The sequence below is a fragment of the Anomaloglossus baeobatrachus genome, chromosome 10 (genome assembly GCF_048569485.1).
Source record: "Anomaloglossus baeobatrachus isolate aAnoBae1 chromosome 10, aAnoBae1.hap1, whole genome shotgun sequence".
In the NCBI taxonomy this organism is placed as follows: domain Eukaryota; kingdom Metazoa; phylum Chordata; class Amphibia; order Anura; family Aromobatidae; genus Anomaloglossus; species Anomaloglossus baeobatrachus.
In genome coordinates this window covers 198,885,674-198,908,098 of record NC_134362.1, presented here as the reverse complement: position 1 = coordinate 198,908,098, position 22,425 = coordinate 198,885,674, and the positions used below count along the sequence as shown (strand labels likewise).

Below are 22,425 nucleotides of genomic sequence, written 5' to 3'. Positions count from 1 at the left end.
GGGAGCCTTAAAGGGATTGTCCTTGACTTAGGAAAGACGCACCCTTGAGATGACCAGATCGGTGGAGCCCCAGACATTGGACACTCAGATTATCTGCTCCGGATGTAAACACTAAAAGCCACCAGTTCACCATGAGTGGAGCTGCAGACCCCGATGTTTGGGTCAGCAATATACAAATCCTAGACAACCCCCTAATGTCAAATATCCCCCCCTCCAGCCTTTTTCCAACCGCACCGTCCTTACAGGCGCAACCGCGGCTCAGCGCATCGTGTGAAATAGTCAAAGTAATCCTCCTCCTCTTCATCCCAGGAACGCCAGATGTTCTGGTAGAAAAATCTGCAAAAAAAAAAAGGAAAAAGATCTGCAATAAGACGAGAGGAGAGGGAAGAAAAACCGACGAGAGGAGAGGGAAGAAAAACCGACGAGAGGAGAGGGAAGAAAAACCGACGAGAGGAGAGGGAAGAAAAACCGACGAGAGGAGAGGGAAGAAAAACCGACGAGAGGAGAGGGAAGAAAAACCGACGAGAGGAGAGGGAAGAAAAACCGACGAGAGGAGAGGGAAGAAAAACCGACGAGAGGAGAGGGAAGAAAAACCGACGAGAGGAGAGGGAAGAAAAACCGACGAGAGGAGAGGGAAGAAAAACCGACGAGAGGAGAGGGAAGAAAAACCGACGAGAGGAGAGGGAAGAAAAACCGACGAGAGGAGAGGGAAGAAAAACCGACGAGAGGAGAGGGAAGAAAAACCGACGAGAGGAGAGGGAAGAAAAACCGACGAGAGGAGAGGGAAGAAAAACCGACGAGAGGAGAGGGAAGAAAAACCGACGAGAGGAGAGGGAAGAAAAACCGACGAGAGGAGAGGGAAGAAAAACCGACGAGAGGAGAGGGAAGAAAAACCGACGAGAGGAGAGGGAAGAAAAACCGACGAGAGGAGAGGGAAGAAAAACCGACGAGAGGAGAGGGAAGAAAAACCGACGAGAGGAGAGGGAAGAAAAACCGACGAGAGGAGAGGGAAGAAAAACCGACGAGAGGAGAGGGAAGAAAAACCGACGAGAGGAGAGGGAAGAAAAACCGACGAGAGGAGAGGGAAGAAAAACCGACGAGAGGAGAGGGAAGAAAAACCGACGAGAGGAGAGGGAAGAAAAACCGACGAGAGGAGAGGGAAGAAAAACCGACGAGAGGAGAGGGAAGAAAAACCGACGAGAGGAGAGGGAAGAAAAACCGACGAGAGGAGAGGGAAGAAAAACCGACGAGAGGAGAGGGAAGAAAAAAGGAGGGAAAAGATTGCTATAGCAGTGAGCTCTCCCGGCTCCTCTGCACACGTCCTACATAATCCAAGGGGTTGATAGTAACTGCGTCCACAGATGAGGAGCAGCGGATCGGTGCCGGTCCACAACACGTCAGCAGCACATTAGCGCCAATCCATGGACTTGGCGTACTAATCACCAACCTGACGTGCTCGATAGACATGGCGGTCTGCTCGTACTCCCCCGATTCATCGAACACCACGTGCAGCTCCTGCAGGGGGACTTTGTGCTCCTTCACTTCCAGGAGGTCGCGGATGCTCTGCTCGCTCACACAATCCACGCGACACTCGCACAGGAACGGCTCCCACGGCCGTACCGCCGCCTTCAGGCTGGAGCACGACACGTCCGTCACCTAACGAAAAGAATGGACGGAAAAAGGGTTTTCTCCAGATTCTAAGTGACTCCTCCTAAGGCTGGAAACACACTTATGTGCGAAAAATCGGTCCGAGTTGCATGAAACAAACTCGGCCGATTTTAGTTCACATTAGGTCATTGTGCAATGCAAGTGCGATGCTTTTTTTTTTTTTTTTAATTGTTTCCAGGCTAGCAGAGCATGTGTGATCCGTGTGTGATCCTTTTTTTTTCTCAGCAGCTGTCATCTGCCATACAGCTCCGCTACATGGCCGCTGACAGCAGCCACAGACAGAGCCATGTAGCAGAGCTGAATGGCCGCTGACAGCAGCCACAGAAAGAGCCATGTAGCAGAGCTGAATGGCAGATGACAGCAGACACAGCCGCACGATCAGAATGAAGTCGGATGAACGTCACCCGACTTCATGGTCATCCCGCGGCTCTGTCTGTGGCATGGCCTTGATTTTCGGTCACCGGTGACCGCAAATCCCCTGAGTGACCGCAGTGATCTGCGCTATCAGCGGTGCCGTCACTCAGGTTACCCGCGGCCACAACTGAAGTCCTCCCGCTGAGATCTGTGGCCGCGGGTAACCTGAGTGACGTCATCGCTGATAGCGCGACTCACTTCAGTCGCTGCGGGGAGCTCACAAAGAGCGGTCGTGGTCTGTGACCGCTCTCTGTCAGCTTCCGATGTAGCAGAGCTGACAGCGTCGAGGGACCTCTGTGGATTACGTCGGACATGGAAGGGTATTTGGGGTCTTGAATAAAGTGGTGAAAGGTTGGGGTTTTTTTTTGTCTTTTATTTCAAATAAAGGATTATTAGGACTTAGGGGCAGCTATGTGCTGCTGCCATTAACTCCTTATTACCTCAATTGCCACCACACCAGGGCAATTCAGGATGGCCGGGTAGTCCTGGGACAGTCACATCTAATGGATGCGGCTATTCCGGCCAACTGCTGGCTGATATTGTTAGGGTGGGGGGCTCCCCATCCTGAGAATACCAGCCTGCAGCAGTGTGGCTTTACCCTGGCTGGTATTAAAATTGGGGGGGGGGGAAAAATCGCACGCTGTTTTTTTTTTAATTATTTATTTTTTTAACTGCATTATATAGACCCACCCACCAGCAGCTGTGATTGGTTGCAGTGAGACAGCTGTCACTCACTGTGGAGGTGTGTGACTACAACCAATCATAGGCACCGGTGGGCGGGGAAAGCAGGGAATACGAGATTGAATAATGAGCGGCCGGCTTTTTCAAAAGAGGAGAAGCTGCCGGAGCAGTGCCGGTGATCATGAGAGAGGGGGAGGGGGGGGAGGAATAGACTGACATGGACAGAGAGGGACAGATAGAGACCGACAGACAGAGAGAGAATAGAGACCAAGAGGGAGAGACCGACTGACATTAATCGCATGTTTCTCAATACACTGGAAATGAGTGAGGTCTCACAATGTCGGTCAATCTCTATGGTCAATCCCAACTCTGTGTTATATTAGGAATTAACATTGAAAAGAAAAGAATCGGCACAAACCTCAACGAGGACCTCAAAGATGTCTGTCCTCCACACGGCCTTCCAGCCGGACGGCTCCAGCGCTCGCTCCAGGTACTCCGCTATAAACTCCGTCACTTCGGAGGGTTTACAGTCCCCTTGTAAAAAAGAATAAAAGGGTTACGTCGCCTGATTGCAGGAACGGGGGAGGACCGGATCCCATGATGGCGTCATGTTTCGTGTATTATGCGGCACTGCACCAGGATGGGAGAAACGCTTCCATATAATGGGATCGACGCCGATTGTCAGGGGAGATGGTAAGGCATCGTGGGGCAGAGATTTATGGAGGGTTCCAAGACTTCCAATATTGGATTAACTGAGGCCAGTGCGGGGTCCCAGAGGTCAGTCTAGGTCCCCCAATGTGGACCCTGCAAATTTACAAGGGGCTAAACTGCTGGGACAGGGGAGCGTATTCTGAATGCAGGGGTCCAACCGCAGCACTCAGGTTTCTCCACCAGGTCCATCACTTGTGCGGTGGGTCGTGGTCATGCGAGTTACCGCCATTACTTACCCAGCAGATAGTCCTTGTAGGCCTCGAATCGCTCGTAGAAGAGGAGGTTGCTGGTCTGGAATAAGTCCGGGAACTGAATTTTTCCGGCTAAAACACATCGTGAGGAAACCTTCCCGAGCTTTTTGTGGCTGCCGTAGTCACTGTCCTCATCCTCCTGAAACAAGACTGGGAAAAAATATCAAATAAATAAAAAAGCAAGAATTGTCCCTGGCTGCGGGGAACCTGTCCTATATGGGAAGTGTAGGAAGAGAAAAAAAATAAAATATAGGAAGGAAAACCCTATTTCTGGCAGATTTAAATTATTTGTGCTCCTCGGGGGCGGGGCTATAGGAAGCAAAGCTGCACATATGCTTCATACACAACCGCATGTGTCCGCATGGTGTCGCGATTCCATTGTAAATGAATGTAACTGTACTGCATTTGTGCCAGATCCGGCTTCCGGCAAAATACCGGAGATGTGAAACCAGCCTAATAGTGCTGTGAACCTGCTCGGGGCCCGCACTAAAACCTGCTGTCAGTCAGTACCGAGGAGCATTTAACAGCCGAGGCTCACAATACACGCGCCAGTGCCTGCCCCACGACTGGACGCCGAATGCTGCAGGGAAGCAATAACGTTTTACCTTCTGGCAACGGGAGCTTCAAAGTTCTAGTAACATACAGATTGGGGTTTGTTTGTTTTTTTTTTTGTTTTTTTTTTAACAGGTTCACTAACCCTTTTAAGTGCTGAATTGTAAGATCTAAACCTGTGCAGCAAGTTTACAAGAGGTCAATAGGGCAGCAGCCCCTTTAAATCACATGGAGACAGTCAACATGCAGGCAGGAACATGTCTTTCAGGAATGCGGCAGATAGCAATATAAACACATGATGGCAGCATTACTCGGGTCTGTCCCTGAGAACATCAGACGCAACAAGCAGGTACCATGCAGGACTATAAAACCCGCGCTGAATGCGCAGGACACCATACCGTTATTAGGCGTTATCTCCAGATAACAAAAAAGGAGGTGAAGTCGCAGCCTCCAGCAACCAAAGGGTGGAGAATAGACGACGTCATGGGGCAGACGACCACCATGCAGCCCAGGCGTCACCTACGTACCCGACCGCACCGCCAGGCCCAGGCGTCACCTACGTACCCGACCACACCGCCGGGCCCAGGCGTCACCTACGTACCCGACCGCACCGCCAGGCCCAGGCGTCACCTACGTACCCGACCGCACCGCCAGGCCCAGGCGTCACCTACGTACCCGACCGCACCGCCAGGCCCAGGCGTCACCTACGTACCCGACCGCACCGCCAGGCCCAGGCGTCACCTACGTACCCGACCACACCGCCGGGCCCAGGCGTCACCTACGTACCCGACCGCACCGCCGGGCCCAGGCGTCACCTACGTACCCGACCGCACCGCCAGGCCCAGGCGTCACCTACGTACCTGACCGCACCGCCGGGCCCAGGCGTCACCTACGAATGTAGACCGCACTGCCAGGCACAGGCGTCACCTACACACCCGACCGCACCGCCAGGCACAGGCGTCACCTACGTACCCGACCGCACCGCCAGGCCCAGGCGTCACCTACGTACCCGACCGCACCGCCAGGCCCAGGCGTCACCTACGTACCCGACCGCACCGCCGGGCCCAGGCGTCACCTACGTACCCGACCGCACCGCCAGGCACAGGCGTCACCTACACACCCGACCGCACCGCCAGGCACAGGCGTCACCTACGTACCCGACCGCACCGCCGGGCCCAGGCGTCACCTACGTACCCGACCGCACCGCCAGGCCCAGGCGTCACCTACGTACCCGACCGCACCGCCGGGCCCAGGCGTCACCTACGTACCCGACCGCACCGCCAGGCCCAGGCGTCACCTACGCACCCGACCGCACCGCCGGGCCCAGGCGTCACCTACGAACGTAGACCGCACCGCCAGGCACAGGCGTCACCTACGTACCCGACCGCACCGCCAGGCACAGGCGTCACCTACGTACCCGACCGCACCGCCGGGCCCAGGCGTCACCTACGTACCCGACCGCACCGCCAGGCACAGGCGTCACCTACGTACCCGACCGCACCGCCGGGCCCAGGCGTCACCTACGTACCCGACCGCACCACCGGGCCCAGGCGTCACCTACGTACCCGACCGCACCGCCAGGCACAGGCGTCACCTACGTACCCGACCGCACCGCCGGGCCCAGGCGTCACCTACGCACCCGACCGCACCGCCGGGCCCAGGCGTCACCTACGCACCCGACCGCACCGCCAGGTACAGGCGTCACCTACGTACCCGACCGCACCGCCAGGCACAGGCGTCACCTACGTACCCGACCGCACCGCCGGGCCCAGGCGTCACCTACGTACCCGACCGCACCGCCAGGCCCAGGCGTCACCTACGCACCCGACCGCACCGCCAGGCACAGGCGTCACCTACGTACCCGAACGCACCGCCAGGCACAGGCGTCACCTACGTACCCGACCGCACCGCCGGGCCCAGGCGTCACCTACGCACCCGACCACACCGCCAGGCACAGGCGTCACCTACGTACCCGACCGCACCGCCGGGCCCAGGCGTCACCTACGTACCCGACCGCACCACCGGGCCCAGGCGTCACCTACGTACCCGACCGCACCGCCAGGCACAGGCGTCACCTACGTACCCGACCGCACCGCCGGGCCCAGGCGTCACCTACGTACCCGACCGCACCGCCAGGCACAGGCGTCACCTACGTACCCGACCGCACCGCCAGGCACAGGCGTCACCTACGTACCCGACCGCACCGCCAGGCACAGGCGTCACCTACGTACCCGACCGCACCGCCGGGCCCAGGCGTCACCTACGAACGTAGACCGCACCGCCAGGCACAGGCGTCACCTACGTACCCGACCGCACCGCCAGGCACAGGCGTCACCTACGTACCCGACCGCACCGCCGGGCCCAGGCGTCACCTACGTACCCGACCGCACCGCCGGGCCCAGGCGTCACCTACGCACCCGACCACACCGCCAGGTACAGGCGTCACCTACGCACCCGACCGCACCGCCAGGTACAGGCGTCACCTACGTACCCGACCGCACCGCCAGGCACAGGCGTCACCTACGTACCCGACCGCACCGCCGGGCCCAGGCGCCACCTACGTACCCGACCGCACCGCCAGGCACAGGCGTCACCTACGTACCCGACCGCACCGCCAGGCACAGGCGTCACCTACGTACCCGACCGCACCGCCGGGCCCAAGCGTCACCTACGAACGTAGACCGCACCGCCAGGCACAGGCGTCACCTACGTACCCGACCGCACTGCCAGGCACAGGCGTCACCTACGTACCCGACCGCACCGCCGGGCCCAGGCGTCACCTACGTACCCGACCGCACCGCCAGGTACAGGCGTCACCTACGCACCCGACCGCACCGCCAGGCACAGGCGTCACCTACGTACCCGACCGCACCGCCGGGCCCAGGCGTCACCTACGCACCCGACCACACCGCCAGGTACAGGCGTCACCTACGCACCCGACCGCACCGCCAGGTACAGGCGTCACCTACGAACGTAGACCGCACCGCCAGGCACAGGCGTCACCTACGTACCCGACCGCACCGCCAGGCACAGGCGTCACCTACGTACCCGACCGCACCGCCGGGCCCAGGCGTCACCTACGAACGTAGACCGCACCGCCAGGCACAGGCGTCACCTACGTACCCGACCGCACCGCCAGGCACAGGCGTCACCTACGTACCCGACCGCACCGCCAGGCACAGGCGTCACCTACGTACCCGACCGCACCGCCGGGCCCAGGCGTCACCTACGTACCCGACCGCACCGCCGGGCCCAGGCGTCACCTACGCACCCGACCACACCGCCAGGTACAGGCGTCACCTACGCACCCGACCGCACCGCCAGGTACAGGCGTCACCTACGCACCCGACCGCACCGCCGGGCCCAGGCGTCACCTACGTACCCGACCGCACCGCCGGGCCCAGGCGTCACCTACGAACGTAGACCGCACCGCCAGGCACAGGCGTCACCTACGTACCCGACCGCACCGCCAGGCACAGGCGTCACCTACGTACCCGACCGCACCGCCGGGCCCAGGCGTCATCTACGTACCCGACCGCACCGCCGGGCCCAGGCGTCACCTACGCACCCGACCGCACCGCCAGGTACAGGCGTCACCTACACACCTGACCGCACCGCCAGGCACAGGCGTCACCTACGCACCCGACCACACCGCCAGGTACAGGCGTCACCTACGCACCCGACCGCACCGCCAGGTACAGGCGTCACCTACGCACCCGACCGCACCGCCGGGCCCAGGCGTCACCTACGTACCCGACCGCACCGCCGGGCCCAGGCGTCACCTACGAACGTAGACCGCACCGCCAGGCACAGGCGTCACCTACGTACCCGACCGCACCGCCAGGCACAGGCGTCACCTACGTACCCGACCGCACCGCCGGGCCCAGGCGTCACCTACGTACCCGACCGCACCGCCGGGCCCAGGCGTCACCTACGCACCCGACCGCACCGCCAGGTACAGGCGTCACCTACGTACCCGACCGCACCGCCAGGCACAGGCGTCACCTACGTACCCGACCGCACCGCCAGGCACAGGCGCCACCTACGTACCCGACCGCACCGCCAGGCACAGGCGTCACCTACGTACCCGACCGCACCGCCAGGCACAGGCGTCACCTACATACCCGACCGCACCGCCGGGCCCAGGCGTCACCTACGAACGTAGACCGCACCGCCAGGCACAGGCGTCACCTACGTACCCGACCGCACCGCCAGGCACAGGCGTCACCTACGTACCCGACCGCACCGCCGGGCCCAGGCGTCACCTACGTACCCGACCGCACCGCCGGGCCCAGGCGTCACCTACGCACCCGACCACACCGCCAGGTACAGGCGTCACCTACGCACCCGACCGCACCGCCAGGTACAGGCGTCACCTACGCACCCGACCGCACCGCCGGGCCCAGGCGTCACCTACGTACCCGACCGCACCGCCGGGCCCAGGCGTCACCTACGAACGTAGACCGCACCGCCAGGCACAGGCGTCACCTACGTACCCGACCGCACCGCCAGGCACAGGCGTCACCTACGTACCCGACCGCACCGCCGGGCCCAGGCGTCACCTACGTACCCGACCGCACCGCCGGGCCCAGGCGTCACCTACGTACCCGACCGCACCGCCGGGCCCAGGCGTCACCTACGCACCCGACCGCACCGCCAGGTACAGGCGTCACCTACGCACCCGACCGCACCGCCGGGCCCAGGCGTCACCTACGAACGTAGACCGCACCGCCAGGCACAGGCGTCACCTACGTACCCGACCGCACCGCCAGGCACAGGCGTCACCTACGTACCCGACCGCACCGCCGGGCCCAGGCGTCACCTACGAACGTAGACCGCACCTCCAGGCACAGGCGTCACCTACGTACCCGACCGCACCGCCAGGCACAGGCGTCACCTACGTACCCGACCGCACCGCCGGGCCCAGGCGTCACCTACGTACCCGACCGCACCGCCGGGCCCAGGCGTCACCTACGCACCCGACCACACCGCCAGGTACAGGCGTCACCTACGCACCCGACCACACCGCCAGGTACAGGCGTCACCTACGCACCCGACCGCACCGCCGGGCCCAGGCGTCACCTACGTACCCGACCGCACCGCCGGGCCCAGGCGTCACCTACGAACGTAGACCGCACCGCCAGGCACAGGCGTCTCCTACGTACCCGACCGCACCGCCAGGCACAGGCGTCACCTACGTACCCGACCGCACCGCCGGGCCCAGGCGTCACCTACTTACCCGACCGCACCGCCGGGCCCAGGCATCACCTACGCACCCGACCGCACCGCCAGGTACAGGCGTCACCTACGCACCCGACCGCACCGCCAGGTACAGGCGTCACCTACGCACCCGACCGCACCGCCAGGCACAGGCGTCACCTACGCACCCGACCACACCGCCAGGTACAGGCGTCACCTACGCACCCGACCGCACCGCCGGGCCCAGGCGTCACCTACGTACCCGACCGCACCGCCGGGCCCAGGCGTCACCTACGAACGTAGACCGCACCGCCAGGCACAGGCGTCACCTACGTACCCGACCGCACCGCCGGGCCCAGGCGTCACCTACGTACCCGACCGCACCGCCGGGCCCAGGCGTCACCTACGCACCCGACCGCACCGCCAGGTACAGGCGTCACCTACGCACCCGACCGCACCGCCAGGTACAGGCGTCACCTACGCACCCGACCGCACCGCCAGGCCCAGGCGTCACCTACGCACCCGACCGCACCACCAGGCACAGGCGTCACCTACATATCTGACCGCACCGCCAGGCACAGGCGTCACCTACGTACCCGACCGCACCGCCAGGCACAGGCGTCACCTACGTACCCGACCGCACCGCCGGGCCCAGGCGTCACCTACGAACGTAGACCGCACCGCCAGGCACAGGCGTCACCTACGTACCCGACCGCACCGCCGGGCCCAGGCGTCACCTACGAACGTAGACCGCACCGCCAGGCACAGGCGTCACCTACGTACCCGACCGCACCGCCAGGCACAGGCGTCACCTACGTACCCGACCGCACCGCCGGGCCCAGGCGTCACCTACGCACCCGACCGCACCGCCAGGTACAGGCGTCACCTACGTACCCGACCGCACCGCCAGGCACAGGCGTCACCTACGTACCCGACCGCACCGCCGGGCCCAGGCGCCACCTACGTACCCGACCGCACCGCCAGGCACAGGCGTCACCTACGTACCCGACCGCACCGCCGGGCCCAGGCGTCACCTACGTACCCGACCGCACCGCCAGGTACAGGCGTCACCTACGCACCCGACCGCACCGCCGGGCCCAGGCGTCACCTACGAACGTAGACCGCACCGCCGGGCACAGGCGTCACCTACGTACCCGACCGCACCGCCAGGCACAGGCGTCACCTACGTACCCGACCGCACCGCCGGGCCCAGGCGTCACCTACGAACGTAGACCGCACCGCCAGGCACAGGCGTCACCTACGTACCCGACCGCACCGCCAGGCACAGGCGTCACCTACGTACCCGACCGCACCGCCGGGCCCAGGCGTCACCTACGTACCCGACCGCACCGCCGGGCCCAGGCGTCACCTACGCACCCGACCGCACCGCCGGGCCCAGGCGTCACCTACGCACCCGACCGCACCGCCAGGTACAGGCGTCACCTACGCACCCGACCGCACCGCCAGGTACAGGCGTCACCTACGCACCCGACCGCACCGCCGGGCCCAGGCGTCACCTACGTACCCGACCGCACCGCCGGGCCCAGGCGTCACCTACGAACGTAGACCGCACCGCCAGGCACAGGCGTCACCTACGTACCCGACCGCACCGCCAGGCACAGGCGTCACCTACGTACCCGACCGCACCGCCGGGCCCAGGCGTCACCTACTTACCCGACCGCACCGCCGGGCCCAGGCGTCACCTACGCACCCGACCGCACCGCCAGGTACAGGCGTCACCTACGCACCCGACCGCACCGCCAGGCACAGGCGTCACCTACGCACCCGACCACACCGCCAGGTACAGGCGTCACCTACGCACCCGACCGCACCGCCAGGCACAGGCGTCACCTACGCACCCGACCACACCGCCAGGCCCAGGCGTCACCTACGCACCCGACCGCACCGCCAGGTACAGGCGTCACCTACGCACCCGACCGCACCACCAGGTACAGGCGTCACCTACGCACCCGACCGCACTGCCAGGTACAGGCGTCACCTACGCACCCGACCGCACCGCCAGGTACAGGCGTCACCTACGCACCCGACCGCACCGCCAGGTACAGGCGTCACCTACACACCCGACCGCACCGCCAGGCCCAGGCGTCACCTACACACCCGACCGCACCGCCAGGCCCAGGCGTCACCTACACACCCGACCGCACCGCCAGGCCCAGGCGTCACCTACACACCCGACCGCACCGCCAGGCACAGGCGTCACCTACACACCCGACCGCACCGCCAGGCCCAGGCGTCACCTACATACCTGACCGCACCGCCAGGCCCAGGCGTCACCTACACACCCTACCGCACCGCCAGGCCCAGGCGTCACCTACGCACCCGACCGCACCGCCAGGCACAGGCGTCACCTACACACCTGACCGCACCGCCAGGCACAGGCGTCACCTACGTACCCGACCGCACCGCCGGGCCCAGGCGTCACCTACGTACCCGACCGCACCGCCGGGCCCAGGCGTCACCTACGCACCCGACCACACCGCCAGGTACAGGCGTCACCTACGCACCCGACCGCACCGCCAGGTACAGGCGTCACCTACGCACCCGACCGCACCGCCGGGCCCAGGCGTCACCTACGTACCCGACCGCACCGCCGGGCCCAGGCGTCACCTACGAACGTAGACCGCACCGCCAGGCACAGGCGTCACCTACGTACCCGACCGCACCGCCAGGCACAGGCGTCACCTACGTACCCGACCGCACCGCCGGGCCCAGGCGTCACCTACGTACCCGACCGCACCGCCGGGCCCAGGCGTCACCTACGCACCCGACCGCACCGCCAGGTACAGGCGTCACCTACGCACCCAACCGCACCGCCGGGCCCAGGCGTCACCTACGAACGTAGACCGCACCGCCAGGCACAGGCGTCACCTACGTACCCGACCGCACCGCCAGGCACAGGCGTCACTTACGTACCCGACCGCACCGCCGGGCCCAGGCGTCACCTACGAACGTAGACCGCACCTCCAGGCACAGGCGTCACCTACGTACCCGACCGCACCGCCAGGCACAGGCGTCACCTACGTACCCGACCGCACCGCCGGGCCCAGGCGTCACCTACGTACCCGACCGCACCGCCGGGCCCAGGCGTCACCTACGCACCCGACCGCACCGCCGGGCCCAGGCGTCACCTACGCACCCGACCGCACCGCCAGGCACAGGCGTCACCTACGCACCCGACCACACCGCCAGGCCCAGGCGTCACCTACGCACCCGACCGCACCGCCAGGTACAGGCGTCACCTACGCACCCGACCGCACCGCCAGGTACAGGCGTCACCTACGCACCCGACCGCACTGCCAGGTACAGGCGTCACCTACGCACCCGACCGCACCGCCAGGTACAGGCGTCACCTACGCACCCGACCGCACCGCCAGGTACAGGCGTCACCTACGCACCCGACCGCACCGCCAGGCCCAGGCGTCACCTACACACCCGACCGCACCGCCAGGCCCAGGCGTCACCTACACACCCGACCGCACCGCCAGGCCCAGGCGTCACCTACACACCCGACCGCACCGCCAGGCACAGGCGTCACCTATACACCCGACCGCACCGCCAGGCCCAGGCGTCACCTACACACCCGACCGCACCGCCAGGCCCAGGCGTCACCTACACACCTGACCGCACCGCCGGGCCCAGGCGTCACCTACACACCCGACCGCACCGCCAGGCCCAGGCGTCACCTACATACCTGACCGCACCGCCAGGCCCAGGCGTCACCTACACACCCTACCGCACCGCCAGGCCCAGGCGTCACCTACACACCCGACCGCACCGCCAGGCCCAGGCGTCACCTACATACCCGACCGCACCGCCGGGCCCAGGCGTCACCTACGTACCTGACCGCACCGCCAGGCCCAGGCGTCACCTACATACCCGACCGCACCGCCAGGCCCAGGCGTCACCTACATACCGGACCGCACCGCCAGGCCCAGGCGTCACCTACACACCCGACCGCACCGCCAGGCCCAGGCGTCACCTACACACCTGACCGCACCGCCAGGCCCAGGCGTCACCTACACACCTGACCGCACCGCCAGGCCCAGGCGTCACCTACATACCTGACCGCACCGCCAGGCCCAGGCGTCACCTACATACCTGACCGCACCGCCAGGCGCAGGCGTCACCTACACACCTGACCGCACCGCCAGGCGCAGGCGTCACCTACACACCTGACCGCACCGCCAGGCACAGGCGTCACCTACATACCTGACCGCACCGCCAGGCCCAGGCGTCACCTACATACCTGACCGCACCGCCAGGCACAGGCGTCACCTACATACCTGACCGCACCGCCAGGCACAGGCGTCACCTACACACCCGACCGCACCGCCAGGCCCAGGCGTCACCTACATACCCGACCGCACCGCCAGGCACAGGCGTCACCTACATACCCGACCGCACCGCCAGGCCCAGGCGTCACCTACACACCCGACCGCACCGCCAGGCACAGGCGTCACCTACACACCCGACCGCACCGCCAGGCACAGGCGTCACCTACACACCCGACCGCACCGCCAGGCGCAGGCGTCACCTACATACCTGACCGCACCGCCAGGCCCAGGCGTCACCTACGCACCCGACCGCACCGCCAGGCCCAGGCGTCACCTACACACCTGACCGCACCGCCAGGCCCAGGCATCACCTACACACCTGACCGCACCGCCAGGCCCAGGCGTCACCTACATACCTGACCGCACCGCCAGGCCCAGGCGTCACCTACACACCCGACCGCACCGCCAGGCACAGGCGTCACCTACACACCCGACCGCACCGCCAGGCACAGGCGTCACCTACACACCCGACCGCACCGCCAGGCGCAGGCGTCACCTACATACCTGACCGCACCGCCAGGCCCAGGCGTCACCTACGCACCCGACCGCACCGCCAGGCACAGGCGTCACCTACACACCTGACCGCACCGCCAGGCACAGGCGTCACCTACGCACCCGACCACACCGCCAGGCACAGGCGTCACCTACACACCTGACCGCACCGCCAGGCGCAGGCGTCACCTACACACCCTACCGCACCGCCAGGCCCAGGCGTCACCTACATACCTGACCGCACCGCCAGGCCCAGGCGTCACCTACACACCTGACCGCACCGCCAGGCCCAGGCGTCACCTACATACCCGACCGCACCGCCAGGCCCAGGCGTCACCTACATACCGGACCGCACCGCCAGGCCCAGGCGTCACCTACACACCCGACCGCACCGCCAGGCCCAGGCGTCACCTACACACCTGACCGCACCGCCAGGCCCAGGCGTCACCTACACACCTGACCGCACCGCCAGGCCCAGGCGTCACCTACATACCTGACCGCACCGCCAGGCCCAGGCGTCACCTACATACCTGACCGCACCGCCAGGCACAGGCGTCACCTACACACCTGACCGCACCGCCAGGCGCAGGCGTCACCTACACACCTGACCGCACCGCCAGGCACAGGCGTCACCTACATACCTGACCGCACCGCCAGGCCCAGGCGTCACCTACATACCTGACCGCACCGCCAGGCACAGGCGTCACCTACATACCCGACCGCACCGCCAGGCACAGGCGTCACCTACACACCCGACCGCACCGCCAGGCCCAGGCGTCACCTACATACCCGACCGCACCGCCAGGCACAGGCGTCACCTACATACCCGACCGCACCGCCAGGTACAGGCGTCACCTACGCACCCGACCGCACCGCCAGGCCCAGGCGTCACCTACACACCCGACCGCACCGCCAGGCACAGGCGTCACCTACACACCCGACCGCACCGCCAGGCACAGGCGTCACCTACACACCCGACCGCACCGCCAGGCGCAGGCGTCACCTACATACCTGACCGCACCGCCAGGCCCAGGCGTCACCTACGCACCCGACCGCACCGCCAGGCACAGGCGTCACCTACACACCTGACCGCACCGCCAGGCACAGGCGTCACCTACGCACCCGACCACACCGCCAGGCACAGGCGTCACCTACACACCTGACCGCACCGCCAGGCGCAGGCGTCACCTACACACCCTACCGCACCGCCAGGCCCAGGCGTCACCTACATACCTGACCGCACCGCCAGGCCCAGGCGTCACCTACACACCTGACCGCACCGCCAGGCGCAGGCGTCACCTACATACCTGACCGCACCGCCAGGCCCAGGCGTCACCTATATACCTGACCGCACCGCCAGGCCCAGGCGTCACCTACATACCTGACCGCACCGCCAGGCCCAGGCGTCACCTACACACCTGACCGCACCGCCAGGCGCAGGCGTCACCTACATACCTGACCGCACCGCCAGGCCCAGGCGTCACCTACACACCTGACCGCACCGCCAGGCCCAGGCGTCACCTACACACCTGACCGCACCGCCAGGCCCAGGCGTCACCTACATACCCGACCGCACCGCCAGGCCCAGGCGTCACCTACATACCTGACCGCACCGCCAGGCGCAGGCGTCACCTACACACCCGACCGCACCGCCAGGCCCAGGCGTCACCTACATACCTGACCGCACCGCCAGGCCCAGGCGTCACCTACACACCTGACCGCACCGCCAGGCCCAGGCGTCACCTACATACCTGACCGCACCGCCAGGCCCAGGCGTCACCTACATACCTGACCGCACCGCCAGGCGCAGGCGTCACCTACACACCCGACCGCACCGCCAGGCCCAGGCGTCACCTACATACCTGACCGCACCGCCAGGCCCAGGCGTCACCTACATACCTGACCGCACCGCCAGGCCCAGGCGTCACCTACATACCTGACCGCACCGCCAGGCGCAGGCGTCACCTACATACCTGACCGCACCGCCAGGCCCAGGCGTCACCTACGCACCCGACCGCACCGCCAGGCACAGGCGTCACCTACACACCTGACCGCACCGCCAGGCACAGGCGTCACCTACGCACCCGACCACACCGCCAGGCACAGGCGTCACCTACACACCTGACCGCACCGCCAGGCGCAGGCGTCACCTACACACCCTACCGCACCGCCAGGCCCAGGCGTCACCTACATACCTGACCGCACCGCCAGGCCCAGGCGTCACCTACACACCTGACCGCACCGCCAGGCGCAGGCGTCACCTACATACCTGACCGCACCGCCAGGCCCAGGCGTCACCTATATACCTGACCGCACCGCCAGGCCCAGGCGTCACCTACATACCTGACCGCACCGCCAGGCCCAGGCGTCACCTACACACCTGACCGCACCGCCAGGCGCAGGCGTCACCTACATACCTGACCGCACCGCCAGGCCCAGGCGTCACCTACACACCTGACCGCACCGCCAGGCCCAGGCGTCACCTACACACCTGACCGCACCGCCAGGCCCAGGCGTCACCTACATACCTGACCGCACCGCCAGGCCCAGGCGTCACCTACATACCTGACCGCACCGCCAGGCGCAGGCGTCACCTACACACCCGACCGCACCGCCAGGCCCAGGCGTCACCTACATACCTGACCGCACCGCCAGGCCCAGGCGTCACCTACATACCTGACCGCACCGCCAGGCCCAGGCGTCACCTACATACCTGACCGCACCGCCAGGCCCAGGCGTCACCTACATACCTGACCGCACCGCCAGGCGCAGGCGTCAGGGTGTGGGTGATATACAGTGTATATATATATATACTAGAAGGTGGCCCGATTCTACGCATCGGGTATTCTAGAATTTACGTATTGTGTAGTTCATGTATGATTTTTGTTATATATATAGATGTTGTTGTGTGTAGTTACCAAGTGTTTGTGTAGGGCGCTGTACATGTTCTGAGTGTCGCGGGGGGTGAGAGCGGTGTTGTATGTGTGTTGCGTGTGTTGCGTTGTTTGTGGAGCGCTGTGTGTCTGTAGCGTTGTGTGTGTGTGTGTGTTGTGCGGTTTGTGTGTGTGTGGTGTGTTTTGGGGGAGGTATGTTTTGAGCAATGTGTGTGTTGTGCAGTATGTGCGTATATTTGTGTGTGCAGCGTTGTCTGTGTGTGTGGGTGTCTGTGTAGGGCGTTGTTTGTGATTCCTAGTGTGTGTGTGTTGTGCAGTGCGCGTGTGTGTGTGTGTTGGGGGGAGGTGTGCACCTCCCATCGTGCTCCATCCCCCATGCTGCGCACCCCCCATCGTGCTGCATCCCCCATGCTGCGCACTCCCAAACGTGCTCCATCCGCCATGCTGCGCACTCCCAAACGTGGTCCATCCGCCATGCTGCGCACTCCCAAACGTGCTCCATCCGCCATGCTGCGCACTCCCAAACGTGCTCCATCCGCCATGCTGCGCACTCCCCATCGTGCTCTATCCGCCATGCTGCACACTCCCAAACGTGCTCCATCCGCCATGCTGCGCACTCCCAAACGTGCTCCATCCGCCATGCTGCGCACCCCCTATCATGCTCCATCCGCCATGCTGCGCACTCCCAAACGTGCTCCACCCGCCATGCTGCGCACTCCCAAACGTGCTCCATCCGCCATGCTGCGCACTCCCAAACGTGCTCCATCCGCCATGCTGCGCACTCCCAAACGTGGTCCATCCGCCATGCTGCGCACTCCCAAACGTGGTCCATCCGCCATGCTGCGCACTCCCAAACGTGGTCCATCCGCCATGCTGCGCACTCCCAAACGTGCTCCATCCGCCATGCTGCGCACTCCCAAACGTGCTCCATCCGCCATGCTGCGCACTCCCAAACGTGCTCCATCCGCCATGCTGCGCACTCCCAAACGTGCTCCATCCGCCATGCTGCGCACTTCCAAACGTGCTCCATCCGCCATGCTGCGCACTCTCAAACGTGCTCCATCCGCCATGCTGCGCGCTCCCAAACGTGGTCCATCCGCCATGCTGCGCACTCCCAAACGTGCTCCATCCGCCATGCTGCGCACTCCGAAACGTGCTCCATCCGCCATACTGCGCACTACCAAACGTGCTCCATCCGCCATACTGTGCACTCCCCATCGTGCTCTATCCGCCATGCTGCACACTCCCAAACGTGCTCCATCCGCCATGCTGCGCACTCCCAAACGTGCTCCATCCGCCATGCTGCGCACCCCCTATCATGCTCCATCCGCCATGCTGCGCACTCCCAAACGTGCTCCACCCGCCATGCTGCGCACTCCCAAACGTGCTCCATCCGCCATGCTGCGCACTCCCAAACGTGCTCCATCCGCCATGCTGCGCACTCCCAAACGTGCTCCATCCGCCATGCTGCGCACTCCCAAACGTGGTCCATCCGCCATGCTGCGCACTCCCAAACGTGCTCCATCCGCCATGCTGCGCACTCCCAAACGTGCTCCATCCGCCATACTGCGCACTCCCCATCGTGCACCATCCGGCATGCTGCGCACTCCCAAACGTGCTCCATCCGCCATGCTGCGCACTCCCAAACGTGCTCCATCCGCCATGCTGCACACTTCCAAACGTGCTCCATCCGCCATGCTGCGCACTCCCAAACGTGCTCCATCCGCCATGCTGCGCGCTCCCAAACGTGGTCCATCCGCCATGCTGCGCACTCCCAAACGTGCTCCATCCGCCATGCTGCGCACTCCGAAACGTGCTCCAACCGCCATACTGCGCACTCCCAAACGTGCTCCATCCGCCATACTGCGCACTCCCCATCGTGCACCATCCGGCATGCTGCGCACTCCCAAACATGCTCCATCCGTCATGCTGCGCACTCCCAAACGTGCTCCATCCGTCATGCTGCGCACTCCCAAACGTGCTCCATCCGCCATGCTGCGCACTCCCAAACGTGCTCCATCCGCCATGCTGCGCACCCCCCATCATGCTCCATCCGCTTAGGAGTGCGCAGCATGCCGGATGGTGCACGATGGGGAGTGCGCAGTATGGCGGATGGAGCACGTTTGGGAGTGCGCAGCATGGCGGATGGAGCACGTTTGGGAGTGCGCAGCATGGCGGATGGACCACGTTTGGGAGTGCGCAGCATGGCGGATGGACCACGTTTGGGAGTGCGCAGCATGGCGGATGGACCACGTTTGGGAGTGCGCAGCATGGGGGATGCAGCACGATGGGGAGTGCGCAGTATGGCGGATGGAGCACGTTTGCTCAGCCTCTCTCCTTCCAGCCTCCCTCAGCATCAGCCCCCCCTTCCCAGCCTTCCCCAAGATCAGCCTCTCTGCTCCCAGCCTCCTCCAGCACGCCGTGCTCCTCTGCCGACACTCACCCACACCCGATCGCATCCACTCACCCACACAACCGATCGCATCCACTCACCCACACAACCGATCGCATCCATTCACACACACAACCGATCGCATCCACTCACACACACAACCGATCGCATCCACTCACACACACACCCGATCGCATACACTCACACACACACCCGATCGCATACACTCACACACACACCCGATCGCATACACTCACACACACACCCGATCGCATACACTCACACACACACCCGATCGCATACACTCACACCCGATCGCATACACTCACACACACCCGATCGCATACACTCACACACACACCCGATCGCATACACTCACACACACACCCGATCGCATACACTCACACACACACCCGATCGCATACACTCACACACACACCCGATCGCATACACTCACACACACCCGATCGCATACACTCACACACACACCCGATCGCATACACTCACACACACACCCGATCGCATACACTCACACACACACCCGATCGCATACACTCACACACACACCCGATCGCATACACTCACACCCGATCGCATACACTCACACACACCCGATCGCATACACTCACACACACACCCGATCGCATACACTCACACACACACCCGATCGCATCCACTCACACACACCCGATCGCATACACTCACACACACACCCGATCGCATACACTCACACACACACCCGATCGCATACACTCACACACACACCCGATCGCATACACTCACACACACACCCGATCGCATACACTCACACACACAGACACTGACGATATTGCACATACGCGCTGATACTCACAACATCCGGGGATATCACATGCTTCTGGCCATGTGATCCTCCGTCAGGTCCTGGAAGCTCACAGCACAGTATCGCCGCCGAGAAGCAAGCGATATCCCAGGATGTTGTGAGTATGTGGATGCGATGTGATGTATGTGAGTGAGTGTGATCTGATTTGTGTGTGTGTGTGCTGTTATGTTATGTATGTTCTGCAGCTGCAGGACCTTGATGTGTGGATGCGATGTGATGTGTGTGTGAGTGTGAGCCGGTGTACACTGGTAACTATGATACACATCGGGTAACTAAGGGACCTTAGTTACCCGATGTGTATAATGGTTACCAGCTTTCACGGCCTCCGTTAAGATCCCAGCATCGCAAGGTTATGTCTGGCGCTGCCGGGATCCTGACGGAGCCGGTGTAGAAGCAAGCGATATCCCAGCATGTTGTGATGTGTGAGGTGTGTGTGAGAGTGAGTGTGATCTGATGTGTGTGTACTCACCTGGGAATCGGAGCCCCGTGTCAGTTGGGCCACAGCGAGCGTGCATTGCGTGAGGGGGGCGGGGCCTGCAGAGATCCGGGGCGAGAGGCCAATCCGTGTGGGGGGCGGGGTCATGGCGAGCCCAGCGGCCAATCAGCTTTGTGTCACCGTAAGGACACAATTTCGGAGCATGACAGACAGACAGACAGACAGACAGACAGACAGACAGACAGATAGACAGATAGACAGACAGACAGACAGAATAAGGCAATTATATATATATGTATATCTCACACATACAGAGGGGATCTAAAACACACAAACCACCAAAACTCCATATATGGCAACAGAGGAAAGAAAACCACCATGCGGTCAGTGAGGGGTTAATGGCAGCGCCTCTCACTCCGTCTGTGGCCGGCCTCTGCTTGCTGTTAGTGAATGGAAACCCCCAGAGAGCTGTGCGGCCCCCGGGGCACCCTGGGACCTGTAGTCAGCGCCTCACCCTGCTTCACGTCCTGCATGCAGCCTTCCTCATCCTCCGCGTCCTCCCGGTCCGGGAGCTCCCGCCGCAGCCCTCCGCCCGCCATAGCGCCGCCCGCCCGTCTCACCGAGGTTCAAATCTGCCGCTCACGCCCTCCTGTATCGTTACGTCACGCTCCACACTGCGCGCTGATTGGCTGCTGTCTCCTCAGCTGTTTATTACAGCGGAAACGTAAACAGTCACAGCGACACCTAGAGGTAGGAAGTCATCACTGCACTATGCTAGCTACCTGCGCCAGCTAGCGGCAGGAGATGACCACTACCGCTGTGTTTACTAAACACAACCAAGAAAATACAAAACAAGACTTACTACTATATTAACCCTTTGGGATCTGGCCAAGTTATCTTTCTTCCTGCCTTTTTTTCCTCCCCTTTATTATTTTTTTTTTTTTTATTTAACATGAGAACTTTTTTTTTGCTATACAAGTTTATTTTTAATTAAAACATATTATTTAGTATTTATTATCATCATCAATAATAATAATTAATTTGTCATTAATTATTTATTTTTTTATATTATTATTATTAATTATCATTTTCTATTATTATTATTTTTGTTTATTATTTAGCCTTTTTTTAAATTATTATTATTATTATTAGCATTTTATTGCCTTATAAAACTTATGACGTTTGACTTCCACAGGTCATCACTAGGCTCTCACACTGCTCTGGTGGGATTTTGGTCCACTCTTCTTCCAGTCTCTTCCACAGGACATCACTAGTCCCTCACACTGCTCTGGGGGGATTTTGGTCCACTCTTCTTCCAGTCTCTTCCACAGGACATCACTAGTCCCTCACACTGCTCTGGAGGGATTTTGGTCCACTCTTCTTCCAGTCTCTTCCACAGGACATCACTGGTCTCTAATGAGAGGTTTGGTCACTGCAGAGTGGGCTTTCAGTCCAAATGCTCTTACACGTCGTGACACTGTATATGAGACAGATCCTTACCGTGTTCAGTGCTGAACT

At 62.8% G+C, this 22,425-nt stretch overlaps 1 protein-coding gene across 3 annotated transcripts in view; it reads right to left on the bottom strand.

Moving 5' to 3' along the window:
• Positions 1-21,540, bottom strand: part of SHCBP1 (SHC binding and spindle associated 1) — a 29,256-nt gene extending 7,716 nt beyond the window's left edge. For 2 of the 3 annotated variants that reach the window (XM_075326137.1, XM_075326136.1), the window contains exons 1-5: positions 21,422-21,540; positions 3,711-3,875; positions 3,182-3,297; positions 1,448-1,656; positions 244-336 (exon numbers count right to left, since the gene is read on the bottom strand). In XM_075326137.1, coding sequence (XP_075182252.1) covers positions 244-336; positions 1,448-1,656; positions 3,182-3,297; positions 3,711-3,875; positions 21,422-21,506 — 668 coding nt within the window. In that variant the 5' untranslated portion in view covers positions 21,507-21,540. Of the gene's footprint in view, positions 1-243; positions 337-1,447; positions 1,657-3,181; positions 3,298-3,710; positions 3,876-20,940; positions 20,995-21,421 lie in introns of those variants that run through there. The other variant, XM_075326138.1, reaches the window with a different exon arrangement.
• Between the last annotated feature and the right edge of the window lie 885 nt (positions 21,541-22,425).